General features: G+C 33.0%; 1 protein-coding gene across 8 annotated transcripts in view; it reads right to left on the bottom strand.

The window, feature by feature from the left end:
- The window catches only part of CSMD3 (CUB and Sushi multiple domains 3), a 1,209,558-nt gene that overhangs the window by 684,435 nt on the left and 506,631 nt on the right, over positions 1-18,492 (bottom strand). For all 8 annotated transcript variants that reach the window (XM_054656949.2, XM_016959787.4, XM_016959790.4 and 5 more), the window contains one exon: positions 13,754-13,878. In XM_054656949.2, the coding sequence (XP_054512924.1) occupies positions 13,754-13,878 (125 nt within the window). The remainder of the gene's footprint in view (positions 1-13,753; positions 13,879-18,492) is intronic.

Genomic DNA, 18,492 nt, shown 5'->3' on the forward strand with positions numbered 1-18,492 from the left:
CAAATGTGAGAAGGAATGAACTGGAGATGAGAACAGTTACATGATTATTGAAACAATACAGCCCACACCAGCATCATTCAAAATTTTCAGCTAGATGAGATTTTTTTGGTAGCTATGTCACATACTACATTTCTACTTTTAATGATAAACAAAAAACATGATAATATTAGAGATTCTGCCAAGTTCTGTAGTTAAAGTAATACAGCAAATCATCTATTTGTCTGACTACCATTGAATACCTTTTCTACCAAATTTATTCATTATTAATATTCAAATAGAACTTTAGGAAATACTAGCTTAACGTATTTCATATTCCTAAATCTTTTAGGCTTCAGACAGCCTGGCAATGTTATTAGAAGGGTATATCCTGTATTTAATATTCAATCTGGGTCATATGTGTATACATACATGTCTTTAAAATCATAGACCCTCAGTAAAGTCTCTATATTACAACTTCAGTTTCCTTAAATGTCTTTCTTTAAATAAGTTCTTTATGACTCTAGTCATTTAGCACTTGAAAGTAAGAGTGGCTTATATCTTTATAACTTTGTAGCTGCAATTCAATATCTGTTCCATAATTTGTTTGAAACTGCTCTCTTAAAATTCTAAATACACGCTCTGGCAATGTTCACTATTGTCTTTCTTAGTTATTGTAATTCTAAAATGAGCTGATCACATTCCTCCCAGGTTTTAACTTCATCAGACAATTTTGCCTTAATGAGGAAAAAAATAGGTTCACAATAGCCAGTATTGTTATTACTTCCTGTGACAGAAAATAGTAAACAGGGTAAACTTTTTGAAAAGTCAGATGTGGCCTTTGGTATTCATAGCCCAGAATAAATGCTAATATGTATTATTAATAAATATTTTTATGGTCATGAAAATGAAGAAAATTGGAGTCATTTAATAAAGACTTCACAAAAGTTTTTCTCAGCATGGTCTTTATGATGTTTTATTGTTCTTTTTAAAATACTCTTAAACAGGCAGGAAAAATAACCTGTGTCCTCCTTGCATAATTTAGAAATAAACTTTAGCTAGAAGACAACAAAGTAAATACAAATAAAGGTAAGTGAGAAGATTTTCAGAAGTCATTTCTATAGTCTTAATGGAAAGCCATTTTTGCTTTATGTTTTTTATATCTAAAGGTTTTCTTGTCTTTTTTTTCCCTTAGAATTTAGTAGAAATATCTAGGAGATGTGAGACATATTAATGGTTAAAGTAACAATATTAGAACATCCAAAGTGTTTATTTTCAGAATAAATATATACTTGTAAATCCTACTAAATATGAATATTTATCATTCAAACACTGAAATAAAAGTTTACCCAAAATCAAGCACATAAACATAAACTTTTATTAACTCCAAATTGGTTCAGAGCATCGTTTTTTTAGATGAGAAACACAAGAAGTCATCCAAGATGTCTCCTTTTTCCTTGCCCCAAACTAAAAAAATATGTACTAGTAAAATAACACTTAAAAAAATCTGTCATAAATATTGGCCTTAACAATGTAACAGAAGTGTAAAATTTTAAACACATTTTTTTAAAAAAAAATCAAATAATCGAAATAAGCCACTAAAGCAAATATTGCATAAGTTACATTATCAGTAGATAATAACATACAAAAGGAAAGGGATGTATAAAAGCAACGAATATGTTGAAATGTTGATACTTTTGACAAACTTTAAAAAAAATTCATGCTTCATAAAGGCATATTTGGTTATTTAATTTTCTTCTCAAAATTATTTCGATGCTGCAAACCTACATTTGTCGTGTCTTATTTCCTTGGAATAAATAAGCTAAAGATGGCTGAAAAGGGACAGTGGGAGTGCAAATGAAGTGCAGTTCATTTAGTTCTGACCTCATTTCATTTCTTCCCAAGAAACACTTATCTCAGAAGTAAATCGGTGCCATTTCCAGCTCGTAATACATGATTAGTATGAAAATGAGTTCATCTTTGAAATTTAACATGCAAATTTATATTACTTTCAGTATCTGGATTAAGTCCAGTTAGAAGAGGAAATCGTGAGCTGCTGCTTCAACTCAGTGACCTCAGTGCATCAAACTTCCACTTTGCCACTCTGTAGAACAAGGATATGATATGTGTAATTAAATGTCCCAATCAGCCTGCCAGTGAGTACATTATGGTTCATGAATAAGGGAGAGACTCCCTAAGAAAACAGAGTGTCATTTTAAGTTGTTTTGGGGATCCTCAGTGCAGTTAAATTGACCAATTTATCACAGAGAGAAATATATTAACTGAATTATCCTCTAGAGACTTTGATTCAATTAACCTAGGATGGGAGTTAGGCATGGACTTTTCTTTTAAAAGCTCTCCAGGTGATTTTCACGTGCAGCCAGGGATGGGGATCACTGAGCTAAATGAAACCCTCAGGATAAGATCCTGTTTCTCAGTGGCTGCTTGGTGACCTCCCTGACCTCCCTATTCATAAAAATTTCAGTTTCATCCAATTTCATCACAGAACTGCTGGGTTTCTTCCTTCCTCAGATAACCGTACCTACTTTACAGAAAAAAATAGGGGTAGAGGGTTCTGCCATTTCAGAATGATGCCTTCTTCCATTTCCCCCTACAAAAACATTATACCTTCATCGGCTCCTTCCTCAGGGTCTTTCACCTCAAGGGACAGTATGTGTCAATTTTTATCCAAGGGCAATGCTATCCCCTCTATTCTGAATCTCAGATTCTTAACCTCCTAGGACTGTAATGTTACAATTGGCTCAGATCTCACCTGTATTTTCAACTTCTCTCAAGCATTGTATCTTTGTCCTCATTACTTCAGTCTCTCACATCTTAAAAACAATCTTTCCTCATTGCATGTCCTTTTCCGTCTACAAACCTAGCTCTTGCCTTTGCTTCAGAGGCAAGCTTCCACTTTTCACATAAAGCCTCAGGTTTTTCACCTCATTATTTCTCAATTATTAGCCATGTGGCTTATACATCACTAATTCCAGTGAAAACGATTTTACCCAGGTCACTGGTGGCCTCTTGGTTGTTGAATTTAATTTATTTTCCTGACCATTTTGCAGCATTTCACAATGTTGATCACATCTGATTTATAAAATATCTCCTTGCTGTGGTATCATGACACCATTCTCTCTGGTTATGAATCTTTGCTTCTAGCTGCTCCTATTTTAGTCTTTCACAGGCTCAACTTCATCCTCCTATTCCTCATATTGTTGTTCCCTCAATTCACTTCTGTTTCAACTCTTCTCTACATTTTCTTATCATTCACTAAATCTAAAGTCATATTACTTTTTACCTAAATTACTGAACTAGTCTTCAAACTGGATACAATTCTTACTCTTGTCTCTCTCAAACCATATGACATCTTCCTTCTTTTATATTTTATTTCATTCATTTACTTTAAAATATCTCCAGCCTTATTAAGATACAACTGACAAATAAAAAATGTATATATGATATTTTGATATTTGTCTACTTGTGAAAAATTAAATCAAGCTAATTAATATACCCATCACCTCACATACTTTTGTGTGGTGAAAACATTTAAAATTTACTCTCTTAGTAAATGCCAAGCATGCAGTACATTGTTACTAGCTATAGTCATCAGGCTCAACTTTTTAGATTCCACATGTAAGTGAGATCATACAATGTTTGTCTTTGTGCCTGGCTTATCTCACTTAGCAGACTCTCCTCCGGGTTCATCTATGTTGTCACATATAATAACATTTCCTTCTTTTTTAAGGCTGAATTGTATTCCATTGTGTGTGTGTGTGTATATATGTGTGTGTGTGTGTGTGTGTATTTATGTGTAATGTATATATTTAATGTGTAATATATATTTAGTTAATTGTTATGTACATATTATGTTATATATAATTATGTATTATATTATGTATATATTAGACTATATTTAGTTAATTGTTATGTATATAAAATATAATTATGTTATATATTATATATGCTATGTAATATAACATATATACATTATATATAAAATAAATATAAGATATATCCATTATGTATAACATTATGAGAAGAACATTAAATAACCAAATATATCTTTATGAGGCATGAATTTTTTCAAGTTTGTCAAAAGTATCGACATTTCAACATATTTATTGCTTTTATACCTTCCTTTCCTGTCATATGTTATCATCTACTGATAATCTAATATGCAATATTTGCTTTAGTGGCTTATTTCAATTATTTGATTTTTCTAAGATCAAGGAGTTTTATATATATATATATATATAACATAACATATATCCATTATATATAAAACAATGGATGATTCTTCATTCGGTCATCCATTAATGGATGACACTTAGGTTGATTACATATCTTGGCTACTGTGAATAATGCAGCAATGAATATGGGAATGTAGATATGTCTTGGACATACTGCTTTCATTTTTTTTTGGATAAATATCTAGTAGCGGGATTGCTGGATCATATGGTAGTTCTATTTTTATTTTTTTCAGGAATCTGCATACTATTTTTCATAATGGCTGTACTAATTTACATTCTTACTAACAGTATATACAGATTCTCTTTTCTCCATATCCTCACCAATACTTATCTCTTATATTTTTGATGATAGGCAACCTAACAGATGTGAGGTGATACCGTTTCAATTAATGGTACTGGGAAAACTGCATATCCACATGTAGAAGAAGAAAATTGGACCTTTATTTCATATCTTATAAGGAATGAATTTCAAATGGATTAAATAGTTAAATAAAGACCTGAAAGTATAAAACTATTAAAAAAAACAGAGAGAAAACTAATGTCTTTCTGACATTAGTGTGGCAGCGATTTCCTGCATATGACCCCAAAAGCATAGGCAACAAAAGCAAAAATAGACAAATGGCACGGCAAAGGAAGCAATCAACAGGGTGAAGAGACAACATATGAAGTGAGAGAAATTATTTGTAAACCATATACCTGATAAAGGCCTTATGTCCAAAATATATGAGGAATTAAAACATCTTAATGGCAAGAAAACAACTCAATTAAGAATGGACAAATGATTGAGTAGACATTTCTCAAAAGAAGACATACAAATGGCCAACAGGTATATGGAAAAAAAATGTTCATACTCCATTTTTTAAAACATAATGGTCCCTAATATTTTAAGCCTTTGCCCACGGGGCTCCCTCAATCTGGCGTAATCTGCGCATCCACCATTGTTCTCATCATTAGCCTTGTTTACTGCATCTTCAGGGTTCAACTCAGGTACTTTTTTCTGTGGACGCCTTCCTTAACAATCCCTAGTACCCTAGAGCAGTGGTCCCCAACCTTTTAGGCACCAGGGACTGGTTTGGTGGAAGATAATTCTTCCACGGACTCGGGGGAGGAGTGGTATGGTTTCAGGATGATTCAAGCACATTATATTTATCATTAGATTCTCATAAGGAGCATGCGGCCTAGATCCCTCACATGCACAGTTCACAATAGGGTTCATGCTCCTATGACAATCTAATGCTGCTGCTCATCTGACAGGAGGTGGAGCTCAAGCGGTAATGCCCACTTGCCCGCTGTTCACCTCCTGCTGTGTGAGCCTGGTTCCTTACAGTCCACAGACCACAACAGGTCTGTGCTGGGAGGCTTAGAGGAGCACTCCTTTTTTGTATAGCTCTTAGCATAGAATTTACAATAAACTTGTAATTATATACTAACTTTTAAAACTCTTGGCGCCCACCCTTGAGAGTAAATTCATTGCAGGTAGAGATTTTTCCCATCCTCAATAAGTTTATGCTCCTCCACATTTCACTCACCCCTCTCCCTCTGTTTTTTCTTTTTTTTCTCCTCTCTCTCTCTCCTTCTTTCTCTCTCTCTCCCTCTACGGTTCCTTTCATCACCCTGTGGCTTTATATGTAGTTGTCTCTATCTTTAATGTCTTACGTTTTTCAATCTCTATGTCTGTCTTTCTGTCTGTCCTTTTTGAATCCCTGCTTATCCTTTTCTAAAAAAAATTTTGTACTCTTCTAGGCAGAGTGGTTCCTTAATCTTCTTTGAACTGAATGCATCATATTCATTTTTCTGCAGTAGCTCTTATTGTGATATGTAGTAATGCATACTTTTTCGTTGCTGTTTTTCCCACTGGAGTAGCCCATTGATCTCTTTGAGGAGAAAAATTCATCTTTTCCCTCCCCTTACCTAATAATTACCACAAAATATCAATGTTATTAAATAAACAAAAGAATGATTTCCAAAATAAGGGAATAATATATAATAATAATAACCTCAGAGATAAAATGACCAAGCGGTATTTTCATGTCCAATGAAATTTATTTCCCAAAGGGTAATACTATCATTTCTGTCTTCTGTCTTTCCTTTGTTTTGAATTGTCTTTATGACAAATATTGACTGTGCAACCATGCCTCTGTTGCTTTAGGGATGTTCTCTGGTTGTTTTATTTTGAATGTACTGTGTTTTCAATGAGATCATACATTTCTTAACGGCATAATTTGTTCAGTTCTGCTCTGTGCTTCTTACATTGTGTCTAGCATAGTGGTAAACAAAACATTCATTCATTCAAATATTAGTGAGTATCTGCCATGTGCCAGGCATTGCTATTTGTTTGGGATGTTGACACTATTTACCTAGCTCCACAAAAATTACTGTAAGACAAACTAAGCAGAAGAACATACTTCATGCCTTAATATGAGGAAAGGTCTGCCAAAATGTCATAAATTCTGAAGGTTCATATCAAGCAGAAGACCAGTGACTTTTACAACTTCAAATAAATTCAATTTAAAGGATAAAAGTTTATCTCTTTCTCATCAATAATGTCTGTATATATTCTGCCTATGCCTTTTGTTTCCTCTTTGGTTCCCAGGTTTCATCATTTTTCCCTTTCCTATTGTTTCTTTCACTTTGCATGGTACAATTATACATTTTGAGTGCATATACATAGCATCAGACATTCTAAAGGTTACAGTGTGATCACTGTTATCTATAAACCCTCCTTCCCAGAGCTAGCCCAGCTATTATTTTGAAACAAAGTGAGATTTTACTGTGGGGAAGCTAAATAAGGGAATCCTAACCGTAGTATATTTAAGTTTTCCAACTTTTTATGTGATCAGAATTAGTGGAAAGGCTATTAAGTCATCACAGATCTTCAAGATGCTTTTTGCTAGTAGCACATATTTTCAGCAAATATAGGAAATAAGTTTTTCTACATCACAGGGGAATTTTAAGAGATTTCATAAGTTTACTATGAACACAAAAAGTTATTCTATTTTAATAATTTTTCAACATTTCCTTTTATATAGGTAGCTTCTCCTCCAAAATTGCAATTACTGTGCTGATTTTATTAGCTTTTCATTTGTTCATCCTTGCATTAAGACATTACATTTCAGATTTTTTTCAGTGCTTGGTTTTTTAGTTTAGCAAAAGCATTCATTACTAATATGGTTATTGCAGTCTTTTTTTCCTTGGTTATTTGTTGTTTGGGCATGATGTGGCTCATTTTATCCCCATTAAATTTCAAATTTTTAGGCTTTTAAAATTATATTAGCTAAAAGTTAAAGAGTTGTTTTCTTTTGTATTTTTCTCTCCCAAAATTTAGAATTGTTACTAATACATTTTAAGAATTAAAAGATTTATTTCCCATTTGAAAACTCTCAAAAATATCTTAGTGTATAGCAGTTTCAACAGTGACATTATAATCACCTTTATTTTTCTAAAGATACATTGTTTAAACTCAACATATTACAAGGGTGCACTTCATAATAAAAATGCATGAAGACAAATAATCTTTTACCTATATACAAAGGTAGATTTTAATGGTAAATAAAGCATAAAAGATCTGCAGAATCTAAATTACTTTGAAGCAGTTTTATGATCAATAACCATCGTTTTGGCACTGAACAAATTTGAAACCTGTCTTTTTTAAATATCCAAAACATAATGCGATAAAAATAATATTTCATTAGCAAGAGTTTATTAAAATTTTTAAAAATTATTATTGCTTGTGTGTTTCAGGAACTGAGACAAATTCTCAGCATTCAAAGGTAAAGAAGAATATTGAACTAAAAATATCCTTAACAAGTTTCAATAGAGAAGCAGTCAATATACTTCAGAATTTTTAGAATTTGCAACTGAAAGGAGTCCATACAATCCCTCATCAACTTACAAATAATCCCTCATCAACTTACAAATAAGTAAACTGATGTTCAGAAGATATTAAGCAAATGAGCAAGGTTATACTCCTAGAAAATGATGATTTGGAAAGAAAATGTTCTCTTTGATATCTGTGGAGATTTTCCTGCTATGTACCAAAACTGAATCAAGAATTTGTTCATTATATGCATATTTTTATAATAATCTGAGAGCTAGGCAAAATGTATAGAATGTATTTCTAAACAATTGTTGGAAGGGCACCCTTGAAATGCAAAATTTCTAATTGTTCAGGGAGTTTTGAATTTAAGTGATCTATCTTCTACTAAGTTGTCTATAAATGCATCACTATTAATCTCCATCAAATAACATGTAAGTGATATCATTAAAACCTGCTAATTGTTAGAGATTAGTAAGGCTTGTTTTCTAATCAAAATGGTTTAATAAAGCTTCAATCTATGGCTTTTAGAAAAAAAAACCACTAAGAAATATGAATGTGTGATAAACTTCCATATCTACACCATCTGCCTATCTCCTTCACCATATGTCACTCTATTAATTGCTAATATCATCCTTATTATGCATCATTTCATCTGTAAGAATGTTCCACAAAACTAAGAAGGCGTCAACAACTACAGAAAAACACCTGCTATATGTATTTCTGGCTGATAAATTTCAGCAGGTTCTGATATGCTCTTGGGCAAAATTTTCTAATTACTTTTGCATAACAGGAAGCCTACTAGAGCAACTTTCTGTAGTTGCAATGATCTTATTACTACCTTCTCAAACTGTTGGTTACAATTAATTAAATCTTCCTATAATATTTCTTAAACTATTATTTAACAGCTACTGTATGTATAAAAATATGGGTGCAGTGGGTCACTGAGCTAAGCACTGAGAAGAGGAATAATATATAAGAGGGAATTTGTAACATATGTAAAATAATTTTGAAAAAGTTAAGACCCTGAGCTTTTAATAAATATGAGTTAGTGAGGGTCACAGCTCTTAGGTTTGACCAGTAGTTGTCTATCATATAACCTGTACACCCATTTTTCTATTGTTTATAAAGAAAGGAATTGAACCTCATTTAGACTGTTTTATTCTATCAACAGTAATGGATGGGTAGACCACATTGATAACTGTCCTCTTTGGCAACAGCTGAAACAGATCCATTCAAAATTCGAACACTTTAGAGGCATTGATTATTTTGTTCTTTTTGAGGTGGTTTTTGCTGAAGAAGCAAGTCTACTGTCCATGAAATGATTAGGGAGCATTGCCAAACAAAATAAAATTAAATGCTATATTGTGTGGCAAAGACAGTAATTGTAAAGTAATTTTGAAGATGAGGAGATAAGGGAATATTGAAATAGGAAAGAATTTTTGTAGGAGGTGAAAACTGAACAAGACCTGGAGAGGTTGGCTTGGTCATTCAGGAACAGGCTAGACATATATGAATATCTAGGTGGCAATTCTGTTTATTATTGAGACATTGGGATAAACTTTTCGTACGAGTTAAAAAAAAGTTGCATAAAGGCAAATCATGGGTGATTTTGGAAATCAAAAGAGTTAACAATTGGCAACATCAGCAACTGCTGCAGCAACACCACAACCACCACCAACACATTGTCTCCATCCATAAAGCGAGACTTTAATGGGATTAGTCTGTCAGTAACAGGTGGGATAAATTGTACTCTAAATGAAAATAAAAGTGATAGTTGCCGTATTGGAATTGTAGAATAGTGACAATGGGAATGGAAGTTTAGGAGTGCTTCTAGACATATTTCAAACCAGGAGATACATAAGATAACCTCTCCAATTTTATCTCACTCTACATCCTTTCATATAACTGACCAAACTGATTCCCCAGATGTGTCAATTCACATGGTGATTGCCCATGATACATTCTCTACATTTGAAATGACTTTCACATCCATCTTCCTCTGCCTATATCCACAATAATTTCCAAGTTCTGCCCACATATTATTTTCTCCAACTCAACGGCCATTTCCAAACATGGAAATAATCTTCCTCATCTGAATTTTGCAGAGGCTTGCACTAACTTGTAAACAAGTCTATTATATATTATCTAGTTTTGTGTTTACGCCTTATAAATCAATACAAAATAATAAAAATAATTTTATACTCTATATCACATATCGTATATAATCTAGAATACCTACTCATGTTCATAAGTGTTGAATGAATAAAAATAAATTGATCAGTAGAACAATAAATGAATAACAACTTCATGCTTTTTGAATAAAGAAATTAAAAGGTGATGTCATGATTTTTATGGTTGTTTTTAGTATTTTCCCATTTCATTGTCTTCTTTTCTCATCCTCCCTTAATTACCCATTTCATTGATCCCATGAGTGGTTTTTGCCCTTGTAACTTAACGGACTTTGATTACTTGGTACCATCCTAATAAACAGATTAAAATTTGCCATTTTTTTCTTCAGTCTATTATTATTAACTATTTTAAATGTTTCCACATTATCAAAATTATCAATGCTCAACCACATACTGTTTCTTTAAGTATCAGGAAGGTCTAAAATGAACATTCTACACATCTTCAACACATAAGGCTACTTTTTGCAAAAGCTCCAGCTTTTGGATATCTACTGCATATCCAACAAAGGAATAATTGTTTTCACCACTGTAAACTGGCAAATACTTTTTATACGTAACCCATCTATGGAATAAGAATTGTCTCTGTTTGTGTAAAAAATATTAATATTAATTTATAAACTGCTCTTTTAATTCATAATTTGCTGTCTGTGTGAACTTTTAATCCCTTTAAAAATCACCATTTCTTGATTGCTCAACCATGCAATACACAGACAGAAGCTATGTTAATAATCTCTCAAAGGTGCAGTGCACTGATACTGCAATTTATGCTGTTGTCTGGAAAAAAGCATATTTATTCTGTCCAAGAACCCATGAAACATGAGAACTACTCTTTGTCCAGACTCACAGTAGTCATTTTAAAACTTCAATTACTATTTCAGCATGTTCCCTCCATTACTGTTTCCACTACCATAGCCAGTAATTTCTAGCAACAAAATGGACTTTGTAAACCATACACATATGTGCCTTGCATGCAATGAGCAAATGCAGCTATGTCTAATATCTGCAAAATAAAATGTAAATTTAAATGAAATAATATCAACATATGAATCTTGAACATGTGCTTTTTTTATACTTCCTATATAATAATTGTTGAATATGAATACATATGTTATATATATAACATAATGTATCTTGCAATCTAAAAAGTCCAATCATACATTAATATTCAACAAATAGTTCTTGAAATTCAAGTCAGTACAGAGCTGCTCTTTGTGCCATGGGGTTTATAAAAAATAACAGTGTAATATAACACCTTATTTTTGCCTTTGAACAATTTACAATCATAAGTATGATTCATCTTTTTAATCAAAATGAGAGTCTTGAATGAACAAAGATGCTATGTAGTCTCAATCTTACTTTATGTAGATCTTAAATTCCATGATCTGGCTATAACTTCTGGTGTGAGATTTTGTTCCTACATTAACATTAATCTCCTTTTCTCTGTCATCTATTTTCACATCCGTTTTTGCTAACAAAAATGCACATATCTAATTTATGTGACATTGAAGTAGGATATTTGAAACATATCATTTTGAAGCCATGATGTTCACTATATTGCTCTTTATGGCTATAATTTCATCTTGAGTGAAGGACACAAGAAATCAGCCTTGTGCAATCAGTAAAACAGAACATTTTACTGTTCTATTTACTGCCATGACATTCATGAAAGTAACCCTTACAAAATGTATTATTCATTATTCACTTTATAAGAAAATATGAGATACTGTATGCTTCTTTCTAAGCTATAAAAAAGTGTGCCTTTCTCGTATTATAGGAATACTTGAATTTTATAGACAATGTTTTTTGGGTGTAAACTGGTCAAGTTTCTTTATATGTTTGGCAGCTATACTATTTAAAGAGAAGAAGAGCTAGAGAGAACTCGAGTACAGAGACACAGAAAAATGCAGAAACACCATTATTAAAAATAATAACCACCAGAACAACAAACAAGCAATCAGAAATGCCAGTATGACATGATGAGGTGTTCATTTTCAAACACAGTTTTATAAAGTTTAGAAAGAAGGAGGCTTATTTAATTTATGTGGGAATAGTTCATCTGAGGGAAGGTGATGCACGCGCTAGCTAGGATAAAGGAGGGGGGAAAGATTAGTTTTCATGATTAACAGTTAAATTGACACTTAACAGTTTAATTAATTTAAAAAGTTGATGTTTGTTCCTACAAGTGGTCACAAGCAGTTAAAGAAGAGAAAAAGGTAAGCAAGTGGAATAGATGGCAAAGAAACAGTCAGAAGGTGAAAAAGGAGTATAATAATATAGATATAACATCATTTAATTATATTCATATTTTTAAAGATTTATCTCAGTGAGATAATAGTTCTTTCTATACTCTGTCACAAGTCAGTGACAGATATTTAAATTTGAGGTGCAGATTTTAATTCTACTGGCAGGAATTATTTGAAATCAGACTGACCTCAATGATATGGTTCTTGCAAACCTTGATGTTTATGTCTAATGATATTGGCATATCTGTTAGTTTTTTTAGTATTTAAAGATGATGATATTTACACTATGGGTAGTCAAATTGACTTATAATCAGGTGTTTTGCACTGTGAATTACTTACTAAAACTCAACTACAAAGTCAGATGATTTTAATACATTTGAACTCCCATGTTAAAAATAAAAAGGTACCCCAGTTGGTTGTGTTAGTGCCTTTCTTTATTTTCTAAGTAGCTGTACAAAATGTCACTTGCCTTTCATAATATTTTCTTCTATATTTAAAATTGTCCTCAATGAGTTTTGTCCAGTCAATATTTTGCCATATATATATATATGTATATATATATGTATATATATATGTATATATATATATATATATACACACACACACGCACATATACACATACTGGTATTTATATATATATGTACACACGTACGCGCGCGCACACACACACACACATACATATATATACCTCCAGTAATTCCAGATAAGATATACATATATATATGTATATCTTACATATATATACACACATGCAGATAATATAAGATATATATTTATATCTTATTTGGAATTATTGATAATGTGACATATAAAGCCAGAGAACTAACTGGTTTGTTCTAGATTAAATTAACTAACTGTAGAACCTGTGCTCTACCTTGACTGCTACCAAGTATTGTAGACACGGACACATAAGCAATTCAAATGGCAAACTATGCAAGTGGAGAAGAAATTACGGCTTTAAAATATCTGTATCATTGCCTATACAGACAGGGTAATTGTGATTTTCAAAAAATGCCGACAATGTTTCCAGAGTCTTGTATTACATACTTTATTCTTCAGTCTATGTTGTATGATTATTAATTGGAAATTCCTTGGGAACCTAATAGATTGATTCACATTTTACAGATTTTCTATAAATATCAATAAATATATGAGCACAATCTTTCCTTAAAGATTATATTACAATTCAAAGACTTAATTGCAACTTAATTACAATGAAATAAAGGTTAAACTATTAAAATGTGTTCAGAGCGCATTATTATAAAACATTACCTTTACACACAGGCCTGTGATCACTCCAAGCAGCAAAAACTTCAGCTATCCGTTGACAGGTGATGCTCTTTGCGCCCTGTAGGACATAATCTTCATCACAAGAGAACTGCACAGTTGATCCAAGGCTAAAGTTAAATAAAAGACAAAAAATATGATAAGAAAGATGCAACATAATAACTAGGCTTCACTTCTGCTGGCAATATCCAATAGGTCAAATATGTACTATAGTGACAAAAAGTATTTTGGAAAACAAAATGTGAAAGTATGACTTGTAGAAATGTAAAGCTATCATCAAATTTAATCATCTTGTTAATAGATGTAGAACGAAGGTCAAATAATTCACTAAGTTTACCATGCTAAGTAGATGGTAAATGTGAATCAAAATGTGGCTATTCTGACTTGAATTCCAGTACAGTGCTTGTGTTCATACCATATTATGGTGTTTTTCTGGCATGTATTTACATGTGTATGTTTGTAGATGTGTCTCTACATGTGTATGCATTTACACATGCATTTGTGTCTATAAACATGCATTTAATGTATTTAGAGATGCAAAATTGTACTGATTGATTTTCATAAGGCATTTTTTCTAAAAATATTTTAAATTTTTGTGGGTACATAGTGGGTGTATATATTTATGGGGTACCTAAGATGTTTTCATGAAGTCATGCAATATGAAATAATCAGGGAGAATGAGGTATTTATCCCCCTCATGAATTTATCCTTTGTGTTACAAAAAATACCATTACATTCTTTTGGTTATTTTGAACTATATGATTAAGTTATTATTGACTATAGCTATCTTGTTATGCTATCAAATAGTAGGTCTTTTTCATTCTTTCTATTTCTTTTTTTACCCATTAACCATACCCCTCTCCCTCCTAGCCGCCCCCACACCCCCCACTAACCTTCCAAGCCTCTGGTAACCATTATTCTAATCTCTATATCCATGTTTAATTGTTTTGATTTTTAGATCCCTCAGGTAAGTGAGAACATGTGATGTTTGTCTTTCTGTGCCTGGCTCAATTCGCTTAACAATCTCCAGTTCCACCCACGTTGTTGCAAATGACAGGGCTCCATACATTTTATGGCTAAATAGTCCCTTAACATGGCATAAAAAGTCCTACATGTCATCTCTCACTCATTGTGACACCTGATCAACATCTCTAGAAGTTAATCCGTATAACCAAAGAGAGATTATATTTACAGTCTTCTTAGACCTGGTCGTGAATCCAAGTTTTATTTAGACTACTCTTAGAGCTTGAGCAACATTAAAAGTTTACATAACTGTCAATTATCTGCCTTTTCCTTCTTTCTCATCTCAATAAATGAAAACTCCATTCTTCAAGTTGCTAAGGCCAAAAACCTTACAGTTATTCTTAACTCATCTTTTTGTCTTGCATTTCACAAGCACTCCATCAGGAAAATCCTGTCAGCAACACATTAGAAATCCAGAATCTAACATTTTTCAGCCCTACAGTGTTAATAGGAATCTGAGCCACAATTTCTCATTCATATGATTTCAATAGTCCTTCTTGCTATGTTGTTAGTTTTTCCTCTTTCTGTTCTTGCCTCCCTGCAATCTGTTCTTAAATAGTATCCAGAGCAAACTTTTTAAAGGTTAGTTCAAATTATATCACTTTTGTACTTTCAAATTTCCCATCCCTGTTTCACTCAGAATAAAGGGATCACCTGTTTCACTCATACTAAAGAGATTGCCCTTAAAATTGCCGATGTGATTTGGTCTCTGCTAATTTGCAGGATTAATTTCCTATGCTTTCTCCTTCCATCTCTGTTCTTTAGATTTATCGACTTCCTTGCTCTGGCTTGAAGATATTAAGCATGTGCCTCCTTCAGGGTCTTTACACTTGCTGTTATATCAATCTGGAAAACCATTTCTTCAGAAGTCCTGTATCTCCCATTCTCAATTGTTCTGGTTTCTCCTCGCATGATATTTTATCCATAAGGCCCTCCCTTACTGCTACGTGTAAAACAGCTACGCCTATTCCATTATCTTCTTCCATGTTATTTCCTATATACTATCTAATACACTGTTTATTTGTCTCCCTGCTTCCACTAAGAAAACCTCAAGTCTCTTATCTATTTTGTTTCCCAACATGTCAAACATTTCCAAAAGTATTGTAAGTTTATGTATAGATTTTAAAGAGTGATTAAAGCTATCTTTTGCAGATTTATTGGTTGCTAACATATAAGACTGTCTAATGCACTCAGATATGTCCTTATCCCTATAACTGGAAAAATATTCTTTGTCAGGATACTCTCTCAAGGTTAATTAAATTTTTATAATCCATGGCACCCACTATTTCCCATTGCCTGCTGCATTTGCTGTGTTCAAAAAAGAGCAAGAAAAATACTAATGTGACCGGAGCACAGAAAATAAAGAGAGGGGTATGTGAAATTAAGTCAAGGAAGCAATTGGGGTTGTGGTTAGATTGGTTACAACTTTGTAGGCTATGATAAGGATTTTGACCCTCATTCTGAGAGAATTGGGCAGTTGTTACAGGGGTTTAAGACAAGTGAATACTATGCTTTAAAATGAACTCATTGGTTTCTGAGTGAAGGATACAATTTAAGCGGCCAAACATAGAAGCAAAGAGTTTAGTTAACAAGCTGTCACGGAAATCCGAGTTTTCATGGAGATGTTATGATGGCAACAAGTATTAGAAAAGTAGTAGCTACAAGCTAATGACGGTAAAAACTTTAGGGGATGGAGGAAGAAGGCCCAGTATAGGGCCTGGCCCATAGGATTCATTTAATTACTATTTTCTCACTAACATAATAAATTAATGATCTATCATGGTTACCATATTTGTCACAGATGATTATGATATTCTAGTTCTAACCAGGCTCTTCTTGCTAAAAGTAATAAATGACATCTTGTTCAAGTGATAGGAGTTTGAGCATGTTTCTTTTGATTATAGAAAACTAATTCACTTAGCTTGGAGACAGGAAATTGATAATAATAATTATAATTATTATAAAATAATAAATGTAACTGTTTTGCTACTATACTAAAGATTACCAGTAATGGTCTCTGAAGCTTCTATACTTATTTTTCCCCTACAGATTAGCCATCTCAACGTGTTCTTCTCCCCTTAATACACTGGGAAAAGTAGTTTAGAGTAGGGGTGAACAGTTTAAGCTACAGAATCACAGGTATCTCCTTTCAAATACTAACTCTGCCCTAAACTTCAGCTTTCTCGTCTGTTGTGATAAAGTAATGAAATATTATTTATAAACTACACAGTGTCTATCACATATCAAGCACTCAGTTATCTCCCTCAGTTAGATTAAAATGAAGTCCTCATAGTCTAGGGGTTCTTGTCTTTTAAAGTCATTTTGAGTATCTCTGTATTCCTCCATTTGTCCCAACTTTAAAATTTCATGTCATAATTATATTTAAGTTCTGGTGGGGGAAATTTATTTTTGTCCATTTATAAAGTTTATATTCTCACATCCCATATCTCCCTAACATGAACCTTATGTTCCAAATACCATTAACTGTAATTTACTTTTTCTCATACCTTTGGTCTTTCTACAATGTCTACTCTGCCAGGAATTCTCATTTTCCTCATTTAGCTTAATCATTATTAAGATTTGATTTTAATTTTAGGTTACACATGAAGCTCTTATTAATTTATCCATTAAGAATTAAATATTTTCCTCTGGGAGGCCAAGGAGGGAGGATTACGAGGTCAGGAGATCGAGACCATCCTGGCTAACACGGTGAGACCCCGTCTCTACTAAAAATAAAAATAAAAAAATAAGCCCAGAGTGTTGGCAGGCACCTGTAGTCCCAGCTACTGGGGAGGCTGAGGCAGGAGAATGGCGTGAACCCGGGAAGTGGAGCTTGCAGTGAGCTGAGATCGCGCTACTGCAATAGACAGAGGGAGACACCATCTCAAAAATAAATAAATAAATAAATATTTTCATCTCTTTGTGCATTGCTTTCCCATACCTCAGTAGAACAATTGCTACAATGATTTAGGGGCTTAAGTTAAGATGGAGCAGTAAGAGAGAGAAATAGTGTAAAGATAAAGAAGGTAGGAAGAAAGGAGCCTTATCACCTAGATGAGAGGACCATTTTCTACCTTACTATTTTATCTTAAGTTAGCTTATAAGATGCCATCTAAATGCATCATATATGACATTTTGGCCACATGGCCCATGGATGTCCTCTGATTTAGATTTTCTAGGTCTGCTCCTGTTTATGCTGCAGGAGGAGAGGGAATGGGATATTTTAAAATGCGGATTTAGAATCCAAACTGCCAAGATGGCAAATATTTCTAATTACTCATTTGTATTGTATAAGCCATTAATTTCTTCCCCACTAATGAAGAAAAGCATCTATATTGGGCATTTGCAAACATCTCCATCCAGGATCACAGCTACACTTCAACATATTCTAGACCAAAAATATAAAAGTGCAAAACAACACAGAGAGGACAGAAGTCAATGAAATAAGCAGCCTTTCCAGTAAAATCCAGGCTCAATCATCAGGAAATGGATATCTTAAACAAATGCACTGTGCTTTCACTGTATTAACTGTTTTAATATTTGAGTCAAACTTAAGAAAAACTTACACTCTCATTAAATATGTGTGTGTGTGTGTGTGAGCGTGTGTGTGTTTGTGTGTGTGTATGCATTCCTAGGAAAGTATTCAGTTACCATGAAATGACAAGGAGGACAAGCTGTATCCACTGAAATTCATCTGTCAC

Source organism: Pan troglodytes, chromosome 7, assembly GCF_028858775.2.
Source record: "Pan troglodytes isolate AG18354 chromosome 7, NHGRI_mPanTro3-v2.0_pri, whole genome shotgun sequence".
Taxonomy (NCBI): Eukaryota; Metazoa; Chordata; class Mammalia; order Primates; family Hominidae; genus Pan; species Pan troglodytes.